Source organism: Pelmatolapia mariae, linkage group LG22 (assembly GCF_036321145.2).
Source record: "Pelmatolapia mariae isolate MD_Pm_ZW linkage group LG22, Pm_UMD_F_2, whole genome shotgun sequence".
NCBI classification, from domain to species: domain Eukaryota; kingdom Metazoa; phylum Chordata; class Actinopteri; order Cichliformes; family Cichlidae; genus Pelmatolapia; species Pelmatolapia mariae.
Genome location: NC_086245.2, coordinates 24,568,590 through 24,589,978, shown reverse-complemented (window position 1 = coordinate 24,589,978; position 21,389 = coordinate 24,568,590). Strand labels below are relative to the sequence as shown.

Here is a 21,389-nt window from a genome sequence, read left to right as displayed (position 1 = left end):
TCAGGGAAGTTTGCTATAATAAAAATATTTTAAGTGGTCTTTCTTGTTTGTTCTTTTTCATTCATAACAATTTACAGAACTCAGCCACAGCACCTCTTCAATCCGTCCTTACACACAGCTGATCGAGCTAACTCTGATTACTGTCCCTGGAACTGAAAACAAAAGTTAATCAACCTGGAGTTTAACATTAAACACTTTTCCCCCCCCAACCTGCCATCTGGAGTCATCCACTCTTGGGGTTGTACTTTGGTGTATGTTTGCATGTTTGTCTGTGAACAGTTTCGTCGCCCTTATGCAAGATGCTGTCACAAATCTGTCCTAAGAAGATTTGTGTTACAGCTGCAGTTCCCATCAGGGTGATTACTCACAAGTGTGTACAATTACATCTTTATCTAAATGTATTTATTTATGTAAAAATGAATTCAAACAGGAGGTGGTTAGTTTGTGATATTATTCATTACTTTGACCTAAATTTACAGCTCTTGTATTGAAGTTTGCATATGACTGCGTTGCATTAGAGATTTATAGCCAATCCCCTGTGTTGTTTATCTTTTTGGAATTAAATTCTCAAGGAAATGCATCACTTTCTCTTGTATGTTGATTAGAGTGAAGATTTAAGATTAGGTGGGTCCCATGGGATCTTCTGTTTTCTAAGTTGGACCACAGCACTCTTAATTTTAGGAATGGTTGCTTTAAATCATCACTGTAGTCTTTTCTTTCCTGAATTTTCTATAATTGCACAGCTGAAAAAAAGGAAAATGATTTTCTGTGTATTTTGTACATAAGAAAAACATGACTGTCAGGGTGGGATTCCTGAGCTTGCAGAGGACAGACAGTGTTTACTTAAACATTTTGCTTTGTCCAAAAGGAAGAAAAAGCAAATTTGCGTACTGAAAGTTTTTTGGGTATAAAGGGGCCACTCGAGGTATCAGTGCAATACATGTGGTGTAAAACTGGACATTTCCCAGATGCCTCTTCATCATCTCATTTATGATTACGTGTAGTTTTTTTTCACAGTCCAGGAGTCACTTGTTAATATTGTGATATAAATTGACCTAGTTGACAAAGATATGCAACAAGTGCAAAACTAGTCTGTGGCGCACTCTAGTGGTTAGTCAGCTCAAATCTGTGCCAGCATGCTGTCTGTCTGTAAACATCTGCTTTTTTTCTTTCTACAGACTATTTGGTTACGTATTTAATGCACAAAATACATTATATAATGGCTAAAGTCTAATTAGCCATTACTCTGTAATATATGGCTAATTCCTGTGATGGGACCTGGATGAGCAGTTTATTACAAAGCAAACTGGATTTGTTGGACCCCACTCTCTTCCTCAGGTCACTGACTGAAAGTTCCCTTTGGGGTGTAGATAGCTATGTGAAATTTGTGGATTCGCACAAAGTCGTTTGATCCATATATCGGACAATAAATGTTAAAAGCACGTAGAGGCCTCCTTAAATCTACACATAGGAAACATAGAAATTCTTCTCAGACTGCAGTCTCTTTAGTTTGTGTCACCATTTCCTTAGCCACCACCTTGCATGTAATTGTATAGCAGTATTAAGGCTGTAATAACCAGAATACACAGGTCTGTATTATTCAGGGTAAAATGAGTGAATTGTTTTTACAGGCATGTGATAGTTTTCTAGACTTATGGACCTGGTGCTGCTGAATTCTAAATTATTTGGAGCAGATTAACCAGAGAGACAGAGGAAATATCTAAGAGGAAGGAGCTAAATTATAAACAGTGCGAGTTCTAGCATTGATCCCTGTTGGACTCCATCTGTAAAGGGCTGATATTTAGTGGGGAGTCTAGCCTTGAACAAATTGCTTTCTGTCAGCTATGTATGATGTAAACCGTTTTAGTGCTGTGTCCTTGATTCCAGTGCTGGCCAGTTGTAATAACAGAAGATGACAGATGGAATCGAAAGCAGAACGGAGGTCAAGGATATGCATGTGATGCAAGGACGAGGTCCCTGGTGACTTTCACAAAAGCTATTTTCCCGCTGTGTCTGAATGGCTCTTAAAGTTATTATTAATTAAGTAAGCCTGGACCTGTGATGCTGCAAGGCATGCTCCAGAATCTCAGAGATAAATGGAAAGCTGGAAATGGGACAGTAGTTATGACCTGTGACAGTATAGGAGGCCAGGCTGTAAACAGGGAATTAGACCCAGTAAGCATGTGAAAGTTTTCAGGGTGTTTTACGTGGCTTCATTTAGGAAAAACTGGAAGGGAAAATAAAAGTATGGATGACGATTTTATTTATTACTTTTACCCATTCACACACTGACTGAATGTAGTGTAAAGCACTTTGGGGTCCATAGGGACTAAGTAAAGCGCTATACAAATATTTACCATTTACCATCTGTTTTTACCTATCCACTTGTAGTTTGTTCTTAAAACAACTACAAAAATACAGAGTTGCAACTGAAATAATACATAACTTTTAAAGATAACTCTTACACAGCAAAAGTTGCTGGGTGATGCATAAAGACATAAAATTATGACGATTTGCAGAATCCTCTAGGTCACAGCTAGTATAAACCACCTTTCTGATGAAGATGATAATGTTGAATGGGAGAGATGATTTGTCATAAAATCATCTTGTGAATTAGTGGATTAATTTGTGATCACTGTCTCTCATTAATTCAGGACGAGTCTGATGAGCTTTTTAAAGTTCTGCTGATTTTAGTTTACAAGTGTGTGTGTATGAACACATGAGTTAGTTTTAGTGGTGGGCCTGGTGGTAGTATGGCTGCATAGCTGATTTTCCGGGGGACTTTATGCATATTTTAAGAGCAAAAATCGAAAAATCACCAATGCAACTCAGGAGGGCGACAATAAGCCTTCATTCCAGCCTAATGTACCGAAAACCACCGAAGTAGAATGAGTATTTCTATCTGCAGCGCTTCTCACCGTTTGTGCACCATGGGCAAGTCTCGGGATTTAAGTGAGTTTCAGCGGGGTATGATAGTGGGAGCCCGAGACGGCGGGCTCAGCATCTCGCAAACAGTGAACCTGTTGGGTTTTTCAAAGACTGCGGTGTCTCGAGTTTACAGGGAATGGTGCCAGAGGCAGAAAAGGTTCAGTCAGCGGGGACCGTGTGGAAGGAAGCGGCTCGTGGACGACAACGGAGAGAAGAGACTGGAAAGGCTGGTGGAAGCCAACAGCGAGGCTACGATTGAGGAGATCCATGCCATGTACAACAGCAGCGGGGTGGAGAAGCCCATCTCACTCGCAACTGCCCGGCGGACCCTGAAGAGGCTGGGTTACAGCCGCAAGACACAGGGAGAGGACGTCCTCATCGCGGCAGGGCTGGAAGCTTTGGCCGAGTACACATCCGGCCAAGAACACACGGACACCTCGACGGACATAAAGTGTGAGGTGCAACAGGAGCCAAAGATCGAGTCCTCCACGACGGAGCTTGTGCGTAGTAATGAGAATGACTTGGAGACATGAATGTGGTAGTAAAGAACTGCATTATTCCCATTCGACATCCCAGTATTCCAAAAGAAAACTGTCCACTGTAGAGCAGTTCGTTATTAATTAAAGAAAATATGCCTTAGAAATATGTTTCCTCGAGTTTATTATTAAGTTTTTATGACTTGCAAAACCACTTTGTTTTGGGGCCAGATCAGGATTTTTATTTCTTTGTAATCAGATGTGCAGAGAACATCTTCCTCAGATAAGTCAGTCATCTTCAAAACCATTAAAAGAAATCTGCCTCCAGATGTTGGATACTTTTATTTGTCCCTTACCTTAACATCTGTCAGGTGGTCTGTCTATAAAATACAGTTTATAATGTTATCTTGATCGTGACCTGGTTTTTTTTTGTTTGTTTGTTTGTTTGTTTTTTGTGGGGGGTTTTTTGTTTTTGTTTTTTGGCAAAACTAGAGCCATCAATACAGCACCACTCATATCGAGAACACAGGAATAATGATGGCTCACGACTGATTCACTTTGCTGGTTTCAGTACACACTGGTTAAAAACAATTTGAAGATTATTAATGATGGTTATGAGCCGTTATTGTTATTGCAGACAGAGACTGAAGTCACTTGGAGGAGTGACCACTGAAAACTCTTCGCCCAGAACGTTATTTTTAAAGCACTTTTTATGAAAACATTAAATAAATTAATACATGAATACATATACACACACTACATTAAATCAAAATTACTGACGAAAAATAACACAAAAATAAAAGAATTGCCTTTCTGCAATTTCCTGATTAAGAATAAGTCAAGATATTCTTAGATTTCTTTAATTAAAAAAATATATGATTTAATATTACCAAGAAAAAATACTGCACAAATACCCAAGTAAAATAACAGTAATCTGATTATAAAGCAGACAAGGTATATTAATTACGTATTTCTTTATTTTTACACGTGCAGGTGTCTTTTTGTTCTGGCCATCTGTTTCAATAAAGTTGTAACAAAAAAAAACCAAGAAAAACTCAACCACGTGATAGTGGCTCCGAGTCATATGACGGAAATGAAACTGGCACAGTTTAGCGGAAAGGAACTAAAACGTCGTTGTATTACCGAGCTGCCTGTGGGACATTTGGACTTTGTGCAGTGATACTTTGTGTTGTTCCGTTTCTGGACACACAGTCAGGGGAACTGTAAATGTGACGCTCCTTCAGCATCCTCATTTGAGCAGCTGCAGTTTGCGGGGAAGCTCACCTGTCTGTCATCATGCTAACCGTGTTTGTTGTTGTCGTTGCTCTTGTTTCTCAAACTGCGGCTCGCTACACCCCAGACTGGACGAGCCTGGACGCCAGGCCGTTGCCCTCATGGTACGACGAAGCCAAACTGGGAATTTTCATCCACTGGGGCGTGTTTTCTGTGCCCGGCTTTGGCAGCGAGTGGTTCTGGTGGCACTGGCAGGGCCAGCAGCCCCCGGACCAGAAATATGTGAACTACATGTCCCAGAACTACCCACCGGGCTTCACCTACCCAGAGTTTGCTCGTCAGTTTCACGCACAGTTCTTCAATCCGGATGAGTGGGCGGATATTTTCAAAGCTTCTGGTGCAAAGTGAGTGTTTCTCTGTAATATTGTATCGTCTTTTTGACCCTCACCTTCTCTCAGTACACACATTATTACATTATTACTACATTGTTATTATTATTATTATTATTATTATTACACAGTACATGTACCCTGTGTTACTTGCACACCCTCGTCAATGCAGGTATGTGGTCCTGACTGCCAAACACCACGAAGGCTTTACTAACTGGGAGTCTCCAAACTCATGGAACTGGAATTCTGTTGATACTGGTCCTCACAGGGACCTGGTGGGAGACCTGGCAGAGGCAGTGCGCAACAGGTGAAAAACTTAAGTTACGATGCTAAAAAACAGGTGGTTATTGTTGACAGATGGGCTGACACTGATATGCAGAGAATGCCAGTCAGTTTTAACCCACTGCCTTCCTCCTACAGAGCTTCCTGTATTTTCATATCAATCAGCCTGTACAGAGCTCTTCACGTGTCAGTCGAGTGTCATTAACGATGCAGAAAAGCTTTAAAGCTTCATATTTGTGGAACTTGCTTGTCGTAAACTTCTTTACCACCAGGTGATTGTTGGGTTAAGATGAATCATTAATAATGTTGCGGCCATGTGTATCAGTTGTAATAGTTGGTTAGATCAGATGTGTTCCCAAGTGATGTCATTTAAATTGCATGTATTGCCTTTTTTAAATAAATGTCTGTAATTTCCCCTCTTAGGTCACTGCACTATGGACTCTACAATTCCTTGTATGAGTGGTTTCACCCTCTCTATCTCATTGACAAGAAGAATGGCTTCAAAACGCAGGAGTTTGTGCTGCAGAAACTACTTCCAGAGCTTTATAACATGGTTGTAAGGTCTGTGGTGCTTAAAATATTGCGTCAGCTGATCGCACTTTATACATGTATGCCAGCAGTATATTTAAACCTTTGCTCTCCTGTTGCCTTGGAGGTATCGACCTGAAGTCATCTGGTCTGACGGAGACTGGGAAGCACCTGACACCTACTGGAACTCTACCGAATTCTTGGCCTGGCTCTACAACGACAGCCCGGTTAAAGTGAGTGTCTTTATGACAAGGTAGTCATAGATGGTGCACTTGCTTTTATTTTGAAAGTTCAGATGCTGCAAACCAGACATCCCCTGTGCTTAATGGATTTTAGCTGTGGTGTATTGAACTGCAGGTAGCAAAAGTAGTCCTCATAATTGCCTCTTTCCTTTTCTTAGGATATCGTTGTGACTAATGACCGATGGGGAGCTGGCTGTGCCTGTAAACATGGCGGCTACTACAACTGCGAGGACAAGTACACGCCGGGCCAGCTGCCCACACACAAGTGGGAGAAATGCACATCTGTGGATACTCTTTCCTGGGGTTACCGTCGAAACATGAAGATGAACGAACTTTTGCCATTGGCTGCGATTATCGAGGTGAGGATATGCACACAGATATTAGGTTCTACATTTAAAGTTAAGGTTGTTTTTATTTGTATATGGCTATTATAGAATACATTTAATCATTGCTTGTGCATGCAGCCTTCAGGAAATACTTTTGTAATCATAATGGCTGTATTTAATCAATTAATCCAAGCCAAGTGTGTTGTCCTTTTGTTCTGTTTGTTTCTGATGGTTAGGCCATAATGGATCGGTCATCTTTTGCTCATCTGGACTGTAACACTGTTTTATTGCCTGCTTCCTCTTTTGTCTGCTGTTGCTTTGTTGCAGGATCTGGTCCGCACTGTGGCTTTTGGGGGTAACTACCTTCTGAATGTGGGTCCCACACCTGACGGGATGATCCCCCCTTTGTTTGAGGAGAGGCTAAGAGGTGTTGGAGACTGGCTGGAGGTCAACGGGCAGGCCATTTACTCTTCCAAACCCTGGAGGGTGCAGTCAGAAAACACCACTGTACCAGTTTGGTAAGAAAAAAGGGAGATGTGACTCAGATCACATCACTTTCACTGTATTTTCTTGACTCTCTAGATTCAAGATGAGTCTATCAACAATCTGTCAACTGTATGAGAGTTTTAGTGCAGTGGGGGAGCTAATCGGCTCTGAGGATTAATGCAGGTTACGGGCACATACAGACAGGATGTGTACTGTTGTACTTGGCAACACATATGTTAAATAGCATGGTGTTTGTTTCGATGTGGGGAAGCTGAGAATTTTCAGAGTAAAGTGCATAATAAAGCTTGCTATGATCGCCTGTATTGATCTAGTTAGGCAATGAGTCTGTGCTACCTTGCTTGGTCCACCAGTCCTGGTGATTTTTCCTTTGTTTGGTGCTGGTATTTTTGTATGCAGAAAAAAAACTCTGTAATGGTTTTCACTGTTCTAGGTATACATCTAAGGGGTTGACAGTCTATGCCATCCTAACAGCCAAACCCCCGATGAGCACAGTGAAACTGCTGGCACCCAAAACTTCAGCCATCACACAGGTAAAGAAACAATGCTGTCCATGTCGTACTCAGAGTTGGAAAACATGAACTAATTTTTATTGATCTGTTTTTATCTCTTGACCAGGTGTTCTTGGTGGGGAATCCCACACCTTTATCTTGGGCCCCAGTCAACCCCGGTGGTGGCCTTGTTGTCCTTTTGCCAGAGCTGCCTTACACTCCTGCTCAGGCATGGACGCTTGAACTGGACTTAGTGCAGTAAGCTACGAACGCCCAAAATGTTGAATTATTTCAAGTGACTCGACTCAGGTTTTAATGATTTTAGATTAATGGGGAAACTCACAGTCTGTCTTGAAGGGAAAATACCCGTGTAATGAGTTTGTATCATTTCCAAAGTGAAAGAATGAAACACTCCTCCTCTGTGATTGCTTTGACGCTCTGAAGGCTTAAAGATTTACTGTCACTGTCTCAGTTGTGTTTGTTTTTTCATGCGAGCGTGTTTATGAATGAAAACGGGATTCTGCTGTTGAGCTTGTGGAGCTTTTCTTGCAGTTGCTCGGCTAAGTGCCGTTTCAGAAATGATTCATTATGCCAGCGGTTTGTTTTGAAAATCAGCAGATTATATAAGAAGCACTTATTTTTTCTACTTGCCTCCTTTTGAAATTGGTGGAATAAAAGATAACTTGATTCATCTTCTAATTGTTCTGTTATTATTAAGCTTCCAATGCAGGGTCAGTCAGCAAGCAGGTATTTTAGCATTTGCTAAAGCATAAATGGTTATTTTAGCCTCCTTCAATCTTTTTTAATACATCAGTGCCTCAGTTGACAGTAACAAACCTGCGGGGCATGATAATGTTATGACATCTGTACTAATGGATGACTGCATTGATGTTCTAACCCCTGAAGTGCCACAGGAGGTCCTTATTCATATATAAGTAACCACTGACTGCTTTTAATTCCTAGGCTGTCCGAATTGACAAAGATGTCCCCTGAATGTGTCAGTCTGACTTTCCACTTAACTGAGAAATGAATGGCCAGAGGGACTGAGCATTTGACAGAGAATGCCAGCGTTAAATTGTTTTTGTCCTCTCCTTTATGCTTTCTTAATAGGTTTATCTGGTCTACTTAGAATTTCTATTGTAAATCCTTCCAGGCAGTGACGGACGTGAGAAAAATGGAAAATTGGTTTGGAGAATCCTTATCATTGACCTCTACTTTGCATTTTAGCTGTGTGCTGTCGAGGTTAAAACATCAATGCTGCAAAAAGATGTGAATCTATAAAGTGATTTACCCTTGAGTTTAGTCTGAAATATTTATAATGAAAAAAGCTGTTGTTTTTTTTTAAAAACATCTAAAACTACTAAAAAGCTCAGAAAATGTATTCCATTTCCACTTCACCTTACTGGTATAGTCCCACAAAGGGAAATCACATCACTGCCGAGACTATTGCGACCGTGTGTAATGAACAGAGATGGGCAGTAATGTGTTACTGTAATCAGATTACTTTTTCAAGGAACGAGTAAAGTAAGGGATTAATATTGTGAAAAAGTAATTAGATTACTGTTACTTTCCCAGATCAACAAGGATAATATGGAGTGCGGGAGAGAGAGTACAACCATGCAGCGTTTAGAGCATGGATGTACTGACATTACTTTGAGTTTTATTCCATAAAAAGTGACAAAAACATTAGTGTCCGCTGTACACTTCTTTCTACAGCAAAAAATTAAACTTCAAATCTGAACAAGCATCTAGCAAGCCACCACAGGAATGTGAAATTCATAGAGAAAGCCCCGGATCCCCCCACTGATATGACCGCTGTGGCACCGGGCAAACCTACACCGGCCCCACTCCTGCTGAGAACGATAGGACTTAGTGCCGCTGAATCTTTGATTTTATTTATTTTTTGCTGTGTTTTACTTGCATCTATTTGAAAGAGTGAATGTAAACACAAAACATTATTTTATTTTATATGCTGGAATATACAGATAATAGGTTTGAATGCTAAACAAATTTCTTCAAGTCAGAGAATGTTGCATATAATTTCATTTTTGCTTGATGAATAAAGTTAAAAGATTAAAATTAATAAAACAATTTTTAAAAAGAGACTTTTTTATTTGATTCAATTTTATATGATGAAATATGTAGAAAAAATTGAATTGGGCTGAAAGGCCTATTGTTTATTACGTATTCAGGTTGTCTATCAGGTAACTAAGTAATAAAGTAACTAATTACTTATGAAAATAAGTAATCAGTAAAGTAACTAGATTAATCTCTTGGAGAATTAATCAGTAATTACTTCTAACTAATAATTACTTACTATTTTCAAGTAACTTGACCAACACTGGTAATGAACTTGTAAACTTCCTCTTGAAGTGGTTGCTTCGAAGATGGGCATCAGATCCAAGAGCTACTCGGCTTCGTTTGTCTTTTACATACAGTATATATAAATATAAATATATTAGTGGCAATTAATCCTCCTAAGACCCGAACTCTTCCATGGCATGCATTTTTGATTTCTCTTTGATATTTGGGCATTTTGGGACCCGATGAATGTAAAAACAAAGAATGACCAGATTTTTTTTTTTACCTGATTTTTGTTTCTAAGAAAAATGAGAACCACATATGAGGATATTCGTTTAAAATTTCGATAGAACAGTAGCAGTATAATGTCCTCGTAAGTGGATATCAGGCCCATGTAGAGGAAAATTGAGTATTTTGGTCTAAATAACCCAAAATGTGATGTCCACATATGTGGACGCCAGGTCCTAGGAGGTTAATCCTCCTGTTATCACATTTGTATTCATGTCAGATTCTTTTAAAACTTGTTGCTAAAATTCTTTGGGAGTTTTCCCATATAAGACACACATTTTCAGAAGTTAGACACCCCCACCCATGTTTTGTTGGTTGGTTCCCTGCTTACAATAGTCACAAACTGCACAAATTTATTCAGCAAAAAAATTCAGATCTCTTCCTGACATCTGACTTTCAGATTAACCCAAGAGTCAAAGACTATTTATGTCAAAACCAGCCTGTGACTTGGAGTCTCCACTGGTTGCATGGCAACTGGGAAGGCCAAGACCATGTCATAATTGCCCGTAAAACGGCACAATGTCATTTTCACATTTCGATTTTTTGGATGAGTTGCATCAATCTTATCCTGTAATCCTAGCAGATCCATTTAAGCCAGAAGACTGTTTCCTGTCTTTCATTGCTGGCTTGAAGCGGGTGAGGCTGGGGCCGATGAAATATGATTAGGGTGACATGCACTTTATATATTCTCACCTACTTATTTGGTCATTAATCAGAAAAATCAACACACACAAAGAAGACGCAGCACCCACTCATTTACCTCGCTAAAATAGCTTTATAATAATCATATTAATAGTAATAATATTAGCCATTAGAAAATGTTTCGACAACGTTGACAGTGTTACATTCTGTGTTGGGGTAAACCACGTCACAGTGTGCCATCTCTCTGGGCTTTCAGCGCTGTCAGGCGTGCTCCTTTCGACACATCCAGACCCATGAGTCATTACGAGATCCAGAAAATCAATTCGTATGTACAAAATGAGAAGCACAACACAACAAACAGAATCAGGATGTACACCGGGCATCGTCCTCCACCGCCATCCAGCATGTGTTCGGATCGCTGTGTTCATGCACGTTGTGTATTCACTGGTGGCAATGTGAAAGTTCATATTTTATGGCATCTCTATTGCTATATGCTCCAGTCAATTCTTTTTCTTTATAGGATGAAAAACAAAAAACCCCCCAAATAAAGCAAAACAAAAGCATTTAATGTTTTAACTGTACAATATACTGTCTTGGCACTGAATTGAACGTGTATAAAACAAGTAAGCACGACAACAAAGCTGAGCTTAAAGACAGAAAAGCTTAATGTGTCAAACCCGTCTGATTTAGAAATCGTGGTGAGACATGAAAGAGAAGGAGAAGAGGGGGCTATTGTGTTTTTTGCTACATTATAGAGTAGAACACAGAGAGTGGAGCGTCTTATCAGTTTGAAGTCTGTGTTGCGTCTCTGTTGTGGCAGCGCTAAGAGTTCAGAGTGGAGTAAAAGCACACGGAGAAAGAAGGTCTTAGGTCTGGGTCTTCTATTCGCTCCACCTGTTCAGTGCTTACTTTTCTTTTGGTGATCTCACCCCGCACAGGAGTGTCCATCCGTGATCCCAGAGAAAAATATCTTCCCAGAGTTATTGTCAGTTTCCTCTTCCTCTACTCCATCTCCTTAGTAGCAGCGATTTATTTACTTTCTCGTTAGATATTAAACTTTTTCTTCTAGTTTTTGTTTTGTTATTGTACACAAGACTCATCCTTGAATATAGAACAATGTTTACCCCATGGCTGTGACTGACAACACCGTTTGTAATAATGGAAGGGATGGCAACTATTAACCATTTTAATGACAGCAATCATACTAATAATCATGACGTAATAACAATATGTGTAATATTGAGAAGAGCAACGTCTGTTGGTAACAGGTATTTACATTGTTGTAAACACGACGGTGGCAGGGTATCATTTTTGTTAATTACACAGTAATTGCTCAGTTTTCTCTGATCTGCATGGCTAGCCGAGTCTACTGTAAAGCGACATTACAGTGCTAATACGCACACATACAGAAGTACACCTCAGTGCTAAAGGCACATTGGAGTTTCAGTTAAACATCTGCTTGGCGCTGAGCTGCTCTGGAGTCAGAAAGGAAGCAACAAAGAACATTTAAGGAAGCGTGCTTAACATTTAGGACCTTTTGATAATGCAAACATTTTTTTTATTAGATATGGACTCAGCTTTTCAGGAATAGTTGCTCAGTGTATTAAGACTGTAATCACCTCTGTTAATTCCTTAGTCTGAACTTAAATTTCCAGCTAAACACGAGTACGTGAGAAGAATCGATGCAATCCAGCATGCTTATATGTAACTGCTAGCAGTCTCAGTAGGCTGGATCCACATATACATTTGAAAAACAATTCTGTATGTAATAAATGTGTATATTTTAGTTCTACTAGTATAGCTTTGATCTTTTGATGAAATATTGGGCCTTGATACAACCTGTCTGCTCATTTGTTTCAGCTTCAACTTCCTATAAACCAACTTTCCTCTGACTGGCCTTTTCTCGCAAACAGAAGGGTTGAACTGAAGGTGGGTGGGGCTTCTGTGCTCACAGCCACGAGCTGTGCACCTGAGATGGCCATATTAGGGATACCTGATGTCTTCTATATCCTACGGAGCCAAGAACAGAAAAACCATCAGAAACCAGTGCTTATTTCAGTTTTTGTTTTGTATAGCCTTTTACCACTGTAACAGTTTATATAGGACCAAAACATGGAAACATATATTAACCCCCACCTCTTTAAATAAGCTAAGTTTGATGTATGAGTTTGAATAATGTTACAGCCTCCATATCTCTCCACACTGATCTTAATTTCCAATGGTTTCCAATTTGCTCTCCTGTATCCTAGCACTGCTAATGCTAAGCAAATATTTCCTATTGCTGTTGGTTAAAAGTATTCAAATGCTGATAATTGTCTGAAAATGTTTTTTTTTTCACACATTTGATCACCTTTAAATATTGCTGAGAATAATGACACAAACAAAATGTTTTTAGAAAATTGCCCCCTCTTCTCGTAATGAGGGTTAATTCAGTGACTTAGCTTTTTCCTCCAGAGCAGCTCTGTCTCACAGAAATGTAAAATTAAAACTCAAATCTGCTGCTACTACACCCCTCCAGCTTCAGTCTGTTGCAGATGCCCAGCACACAGCAAATGCACACACGTAGCACATCGGCTACGATCGCCTCCATCGCCAGCACCTGCACGTTACCGCGCTGTGCTTTCCAGTCTCGGAGAATGGCTGAAAGAGAATCTGGGCTCAAATGACGTGTGATTTCCACACTTTCAGAGAATATTAACAACATTCCTGCAGGGCTGGTCTGACGCTGTATGTTCAGGGTCTGTTGGTTGAGAATCCCCTGAGGACAGAGGCCTGGGTTGGGGATTGGAGACACTGCTGCTAGAAACTGAGGTACTGAGAGTTGGCTTATCCATCTGGCTGTCCACGTGGGGTTTTTGCACTTACAGAAAGAGGTGAAAAGGTTCATATAGCAGTCTGTCTGTTGTGTCGGTGAGTGGTCAGGTCATGTTTGTACAACTCCAGTGTACTGTGCAGATATCGAACAACAAATAGATACAGTAAAGAACGCAAACTGTGGAAATCACAACCACCATAAGTGTGTTTTCAGTGGACCTGTTATCACAAGGCAAGGTGGCTGGCTAACACCTCAAATTATGATAAACAATAGAGGAGAATGTCAGCGAGAACTGAAGACAAAGTAGTAGGAGTAGTTGTTGCTACTGTGGATAAATATCCAACAAAGCCTTTAAAGATTCCTGGAGCCCCTCGAGGCCAACTCATAATGGAAAGACCTTGCCATCCCTCTGAATGTAGCTTTGAGGATTGCGAGGGTGGAGTCAAGAGTCCTTCACAGTGGAGTTACAGTAATAAAGCAGGTCTTTGTGCTTTGTTTCATGAGGGCTGGGTCAAAAACGCAGCTGAAATGTTGTCAAGTTTCAGGGAGAGAGGATCATGGGGATAAAAAGGCCGCTCTCTGAACCGCACGCCTTCAAATAAATTAAACATAAAATCGGCCGTTTCACATGGAGGCTGTTAAGCGCATCGCCTCGGAGTCGAACCGAAACATCGACTGCGATTTTCAAGGACGTCGACATCAGTGTCCTCCGAGGATGTGATCGTTGTACAAAGACAGTGTAAAATCCTACCAATTTGTTTTTGTTTGAAATCACAAAAAAAGGCTACAAAAAGTGCTTTCCTTTTATCGGTCAAAAAAACAAACCCCATTAGATTCTGCTAAAGGAAGCTGTAATAAAGCATGCAGTATTAACATCAATAGAATTTGCCAGTCTTGTGTGGGTATTGCAAGTGAAAGTGGGGGAGATCAAAGATGGCATGTCAGTACAGTAAAAAGAGTTTCTTTACCAATATTCTCTGTATATTTTATACTTTTCTATTTACATTTCTTTATATACTGTAAACTGTGTTCAAAGGAAACCTCCACATATAGCTGGTTAGGCACATGTAGTTGGCTCTAAAGAGGAAATACAGGAAGGGGATACAGCAGTATATGTCATTAGAACCACAGAAGAAGATATACAGTAGGCCTAAGGAGGCTCACACTTGGCAATTAACACTCTTGCCAGTTATACCCTGTGAACCTGACTCACACACTGAAGATAATAATATTCGTTTGAGATTCTTTTTCACATGTACTGAGTCTGGATATGCCACACAACTGTAGTATCACACAATGCTATAATCTATCATAATAATACTGTAGAATTTCACATTTGATATATGCTGTTTTTTTAAATTCGTACATATACTGTAGTCAATAATCTCTACTAATCTAGAAATGTGGATTATATTATAAAATATACATCTCCCAATAAAATATCCCATTTTTCCAACACATTCCATCCAAATATTAGAAAAAAAGAAAAAACAGGTCATGCTAAAAGATTTTTCAAATTTAAGTGTGTGTGGGTTTGTTTTTTTTTCTATCGTCAAAATGGCAGATTTGGACTTTTTAGTATTCGCCGGGCTTCGTCACATGTCCCTTGTGATTCGCAGCCCTTTGTAAGCATTAATTCCAGTGCATTCACACACACACATGCCATTTTTCTGCGCAACATCCATACAAAACACTTGTATCAGAAATATCTGTTATGAAGTAGATTTGCAAATGAGGCCCCCTTCAAAAACTCTTCAAATCGTGCTACACTTTGCAGAGCGGAGACCACAGAGAAGAGAATTTCAGGAAGTAAATAACGAGAAACAAAGCACGCACACGTCCGCTCAATCAAGTATTAGCTAATTTCACCACAGTTGCCAGACTCTGTCTGGCAGCTCGGTGGTTTCCTGTGTTTGATGTCTCTTTGGGGAGGTTTCGTAGGGCACTGCTGTTCACTGAATACCACTCCTTTTTGTTTTCTTCCCTTCAGAGAAATCATCCCTTCTTTGTAATCAGGGCTCTGTGAGATTGAGAGGACGGCACTTCAAGTTAGGCAAGCAGATTCTGCTGAAGACTTTGAAGGTTCTTTTATTTTGCGATCCGCTGCCCTCTTAATTAAGCAGTAGGGGGAAATCCACTCAAACAATTTCCAAGAGAAGAGAAAATGCACTGCGCGCCAGGGAAAGCACTGATTAAGTGCAAAAAAGCACGAAAAACAACAACAAAAAGAGCCCCACCCCACCCAATCTTCTGTCATGGCTGTTTCATTGGGGTGTCTGTTAATTCCTGACTGAAGTGGCGAGAACTTCCTACAGACCATTGTTATTAGTTTGGGTCCTCATTTAACCACTTGGTGGTGCTATAGTCTCACAGTGAAAAAGGGGGCTTTCTCAGCAGAGTCCTGAAAAGCCTTGGAAAATATATTCTCCCCTAAAAGCTCACAGAAACCCCACCCCTGAATGCTTGAAACTTCAGAAGGACTACATAAGAAGCAAACGGCTTCTCTCCCCTAGTTTTTTATTTATTTTATGTCTGCAGTGCTCTCTAGCCATCAAGGATGTGATGCTACACTGCAAAAGCTCCTTCTGGCAAACATGACTGTGCAATCTATGTACAAATAGCACTTGCCCATTCAAACAGCCTCACTGCTGAATGCTGAGGGTAGTCAAACGAAAAGACGGGATTTGAGGAATGAAAGAGAGAAACTTAAAGTGATTTCATACTCTCTGACTGAGTGCCGCCGGGGACAGATGGCACCTGGGTGAAAGGTGCAAGCTGTAGTTGGCTGACAACGACTGGGAGGGATGTTCTTTGGGGTTTGCCAGCCATCTGACTTTAAGGGCATTAGAACCGATGCTGAATTCATCCATGTTTGTTCATCCACACCGGTAGCATCAGTCAAGCGAATGGACACATCTTGTATGTGATTAAGAAACCTCACAAAGAAGGATGAGGTTTTACTGCACACGGCATCCATACAGGGAGATTCTGTATGAGTTCTTGTATCTTTTAAGCCCTTGATTTTTCAGTGATGGAGATGTGCTCGGTAAACACGCACAGGCATGCTACTACTGCGTGAACCTCGGTTGGTTATAAAAGTGGACTGCTGTTTGTCTTCATCTATAATATTAATCAAAAACAACAACAAAAAAAAGACTTAAAAATGTCTGCTAGCTAGCTACCATTCCACGTTTAGGCCTCTGTGTCTGTAAAATATCCAAATTTCAAGACACTACGATGGCTGTCATTGCTTGTTTAATGAGTATGATAACTGATTTCGATGGAAATGCTAGAGGGGAGTAGCGCATTAACAGCGTGCGGATCCAAAACTGGGCTCGGAGACAGACTGAGATTGGTGCGCGGGCCAGCTTTGCAGGGGGTGAGGGTGGGTGAGAAGGTGGGAGGGAAACACCTCAGCTCGGTGTTCAGAGTCGAGTCTGGGCTTCGGGGATGTAGATCTCGATACTGTCGGCGCTCTCTGTTGCCGAGTTCTGTCTGAAGGAGGCAGTGCGCCGGGTCTGCAGCAGCCGCCTCCTCGCTTCTGTCCTCTGACGGTCCCCGAGGTCCATTGACTTCTCCCTGATGGGCAGGGTGTGCCCACCGACGCGAGGCACCACCAGGCCCCCTGACCCACCTCCTCCTCCACCTCCAGCAACCCCATCCCCAACGCTATCAGCCCGGAGGCTGCCACTCACCCCACCTGCTGGCTTCTTTGGTAAGGGTGGAGGAAGCTTCTTGTCCTCCTAGCCCAGTCGTGGTGATCAGGTGAACAGGCAGTGGATTAACCGAGTTGGGAAGTGAGGGGGGAAAAAAATATGGTTTTGTATGGTTGTGTAGGAGGAATCCCATGCAAAAACAAGAGGAGATAGAGGGAGGATGAAAACCCAACAAAAAGGTAAGAAAATCCAACATAAAGGGCAAAAATTCAAGTGAGGAAGAATCACGGACCGAGACATAACGACAAAGCACATAAAATCAGCAAAAAAATATCTCAGCATGCGTTGGCGTTGGGTGAAGTAAAAGGCAATGAAATGGGAGAAGGTAAACAGAGGTAATGCACAAAGAAAAAGAAGAAAAGAGAAACAATTGTTAGTTTGTTGTTGACTGAATAATGTTGATCAGTGAGTAGCCAAACCTATATAGAAAATAATGTAATACGCTGCATTAAATGCAAAAGACTTCTAGCACATTTTGGATTTCACAGTCTTGTGGGCAGCTCAGCTCAGCTCAGTTCCTCTTGCTGTTCTGCATTTTCACAGCCTGCAAAGGCTTGGAGGGCACAACCATCTGCGCTACTCGCCTGCACACTGCCATCTTAGCTCTGGGGGAGTGGTGAAGGGAAACCAGGGTGGTTTGGACCCCCGGGTCTCTCACCTTCTTTTCAGGCGGGAGCCTCCAACCAGAGTCCTTGAGCCTCTGGAGATCCTGAAACTTGACCCTGACGTCCTCTATATTGAGCTGGAGCAGGTCCCAGAAGGCAGCCAGGTCCTGAGACGTGGGCTGAGGGTAGGCTGATGGGTCCTGGGTGTGCGGGGGGAGACAGGACTTAACAAGTAACGGGTGGCAAAGCATTACATAGGGATTTGCAGACTAATTTCACCGTTGAAGTGTTTGCAGCCGAGCAAATCTAGCCCTTTAGCGAATCACAGCAAAAATCATGCGCCATATGTAATGTCATGATTTTGCATGCAATCACACATACTCACCACACTCTGTTGGCAGAGGCGGAAGAACTGCTGGACTTTCTGAGACATGAGCATCTGGGCACTGCCAACTGCGTTTCGAATCAGTTCAAGAACTAGGAGGGAAAGAGCACACACGTAGTTTGAGAAACCCAAGAATTATTCATTGTTAATCTTCATCTCGAGTCATCCTCTCGCACTCACTCTCCTCCGGAAGTTCGTTCTCCTCTGCTTCTCTCTCCATGTTCTGGCACCAGCCCTCCATCCTCTCCACCTCTGTCTGCAGGAGGCGTAAGAAGAACTCTCCATCTCTCATGCAGGGAGAGGCTCGGCCCGAGTCGGGCAGGCTCCGGGGACCCTCTAGGGACGGTGTCCCCGCCCAAGCTCGCTCAGAGGTAATGGGGAGAGGAGAGTGGGAACGTGGAGGCAGGTGCGGTTGCTGGTGGGGCCGAGTGTCAGCTTGACAGGCCTCAGTGGTGTAGCCAGTCTGGATAAAGTCCTGGGATAACATAGGAACAAAAAAGCCTGTTTTCGAACCACTGCTGAACCTCAGCCACTATTTATACTAGTATTAATGCCACAAATGTGCAGTGTGCACTCCACTTTTGATCCAGTTTAAATATACCCAATGAGATTTTTATATTTAATCATGAATAGCACTACTGAATAGTTTGTTTTTAAGCAAATCCTTCTGCCATGCAAATACACAAGGACATGCTCACGGCCAGCTCCACTCCCATTGCTATTTAAAGCTTTTACTTTACAGACAGTACCAGTGAGAAAAAGATATGTGCTGCTAAAGGCAGGGAAGCTGACAAGTGCAAGCTAGAAGACCCAGGGTACTCTTCCAGTAACATTAGCCAAGCTAATAACCAAGAAAGTTACCTGAAAGCTAATGTTAATATACTAAAGTTAATGTTTTGTGTGTATAAATCATAGTAATTAAAGCTGTCAAACTCTTTCCTCAGAAATGAGTGGAACTATAAAGTGTTATACAGGGGGAAAATGATGAAAGTGCAGTACTGATACCTCAGAGCTGTACCTAAATACAGTATTTGAGCAAATTACATTTCAGCCTTGACAGGATAAAATCTAACAAGACTAGAGAAAACCTGCCTCCAGGTGTCTTCAGCTGTCTCCGTCTATATTACTCTCAGCCCCAAGGCTGATCTGTCAGGTCTCCCAGCAAATGAGTAGTTCAGATTGCAAAATATTCAGAAAAAATGTTGATTTTCAGATGTTGTATAAGGAAGAAAATGTCTTTTAATTGTAAGATTGCAAGTTAATTAAACACCGAATACGCCATGAATTTCTATCCATTAACCCGAGGACATGCAAACATGTTGGGTGTCCCCACGTCCTGCTGTCAGTGTTGCCACTATCAAAATAATCATGCACATATAAGGACTTTGTCATTTACTATGTCTAAATGAAGCCCAGAGGAGCATTAAAGTGAAAGTGGCAAAAGTTTTCCTTCAGAGATCAACGAAGCCAAAATGTTACGTATTTGATTGTTTCTGTAAAACTTCAACAGCTGCCTGTGATCCTACAGGAGAATTGCTGGACTCCTACCTCTTTGTAGGCCCACTGTCCCTGTGTGTGGACGGTGCGATGGCACTCTGTATACTGGCTGGCGGACTCAGGCTCAGACGAGTGCCTTTGGAAGGAGCAGCCAAACTGGAGGCTTTTGTCCTGCATCGGCACAGCGATGCTCAATCCCGGGAAGCCCTCGGGGTCCAGGTCGGCCTGCACGCTCGCCGTCACGCTGTTGGAGCGCTTGAAACGAGCTCTCCTGCAGGACAGGAGTCAATGCAGTCCCAGAGAAATCGAGTCACACGGAGAACTACATGCAAATGCTTTCTTATAGTGTTATTTTTTTTGGCTTCTATTAACTGCACGTTCTTCTTTGAGTAAGGCTGCCATGTCACTGCACTCACTACTACTCACTTGGTTATGATAAGACCTGCTAAATCCTCTGGCATATGACGCACCAGTGTGGGCAAAATGTCATGTCGGTGGACTGGGCGATGATCGTTAACTCTATTACAAGTTTATACCCCACCTCCTCCTCACCCTTCTTTCCTGTCTGATGAGGGGTGACTCAGATTTCCGTTATCAGTCTGCTGTTTTCTGCGATGTCACGCTGTTGCGCTCGACGAGCGGGTGTGGCGGGCGTGAGGGGGGGACGTTGTTAAGGGATGCATGATCACAAACCGCTCGGGGGTTTGGAAGTATGCGATGCCACGAGTGTTTGCATGCATGCGTGCAAATCTGACCTGCAGGCAAAGCTGGATATAATTAGGAGATGGGTTGAGTCACGTGCGAAAGTCATGTAGAGTGTATGATTTGCAGTAGTCATGGTTACACTCACTAATGGCTGAAAAACAAGACATTCTTGGAAGAAAGTGTTGCCGAGTTCAAGCTGTGATCTCTGATGAAATGTTAAATGAAATAATAGGATCTAGCCTAGAAATCAACCATAGGTGGCTGCTCTGTTGGGCGCTCAGGAGATGAAGGCTTTTTTTTCAAATTGTAAATGAAAATTATTCACATAAATTACTGTGCAAAGACCAAAAGTTCTTGATGAAGCTACATATTTTGGAGCAAAGATAAATTAGCGAGATAAACAAACACGTCTTATTTTGCAAGTTTGTTTCTTTTTATAACGAAAGCAGCTTAAATGTCAGGCAAAATAAACAGCTCATGTTTAGACTGGATTTCAAAGATGAGTAGTTTTTCTGCCGCTTTGATTTTTACTTTCCTGGTACCTTTTGTCGTCTTCCACTTGGACTCCTACAGAGTGGACCTCGGTCAGAGCTTTGCCCTCCGTGTCGGAGTCTGAAAGGGTCTCTGAGCTATCCACCTGCAGCAGAGGAAGACACGAGCACCACAGTCAGAGTGGAGAGAATGAAATCGGAAACCTCACCCTGCCCTGCTGAACATATAGGGAATATATAATGCAGTCATTGTGTTGCATGGATGCATGTGAACAGCAGAGGTTCAAAACCGTTTCATCTGGATTCATATCCTCCTGAGAACCAAGAAAAAAGAATCTTCCCATTGAACTTTATTTGTGATTTCCTTCCTCTTTGGTGCTAAAAGAGGCAACCCAAACACATGAGATATCAATGGAAAGTCCAGGATGTCCTTTATTTAGTACATCACGACTTAGTAGGGTAGATAGGCTGGTTCCCAGGAGGACACAATTCCATGCCTGAGAGTTTGTAACGACATTTATTGAGAGCTCTGACAGGATGACCAG

The 21,389-nt window shown here is 41.7% G+C and overlaps 2 protein-coding genes across 4 annotated transcripts in view; one reads left to right on the top strand and one right to left on the bottom strand.

Moving 5' to 3' along the window:
• The first annotated feature begins 4,483 nt into the window (after positions 1-4,483).
• Positions 4,484-12,733, top strand: LOC135933175 (tissue alpha-L-fucosidase-like). The gene is made up of 9 exons (XM_065471160.1): positions 4,484-5,041; positions 5,199-5,333; positions 5,732-5,869; positions 5,964-6,069; positions 6,237-6,437; positions 6,732-6,922; positions 7,342-7,441; positions 7,527-7,657; positions 12,491-12,733. Exons 1-9 carry the CDS (start codon positions 4,701-4,703, stop codon positions 12,504-12,506), a joined length of 1,359 nt encoding a protein of 452 aa, XP_065327232.1. The 5' UTR covers positions 4,484-4,700; the 3' UTR covers positions 12,507-12,733.
• Positions 12,734-12,882: 149 nt separating this feature from the next.
• dlgap3 (discs, large (Drosophila) homolog-associated protein 3) overlaps positions 12,883-21,389 on the bottom strand; it is a 157,488-nt gene continuing 148,981 nt past the window's right edge. For all 3 annotated transcript variants that reach the window (XM_065471159.1, XM_065471157.1, XM_065471158.1), the window contains 6 exons: positions 20,896-20,990; positions 19,700-19,919; positions 18,332-18,626; positions 18,152-18,243; positions 17,820-17,966; positions 12,883-17,188 (listed from right to left, as the gene is read on the bottom strand). In XM_065471159.1, the coding sequence (XP_065327231.1) occupies positions 16,871-17,188; positions 17,820-17,966; positions 18,152-18,243; positions 18,332-18,626; positions 19,700-19,919; positions 20,896-20,990 (1,167 nt within the window). In that variant the 3' untranslated portion in view covers positions 12,883-16,870. The remainder of the gene's footprint in view (positions 17,189-17,819; positions 17,967-18,151; positions 18,244-18,331; positions 18,627-19,699; positions 19,920-20,895; positions 20,991-21,389) is intronic.

Bases quoted from the DNA above. Each gene is read 5' to 3' on its own strand.
- LOC135933175 (XM_065471160.1), top strand. From the start codon at position 4,701: ATGCTAACCGTGTTTGTTGTTGTCGTTGCTCTTGTTTCTCAAACTGCG. The intron at 6,438-6,731 runs GTGAGGATATGC...GCTTTGTTGCAG, and splicing joins CATTGGCTGCGATTATCGAG to GATCTGGTCCGCACTGTGGC. The intron at 6,923-7,341 runs GTAAGAAAAAAG...TCACTGTTCTAG, and splicing joins AACACCACTGTACCAGTTTG to GTATACATCTAAGGGGTTGA.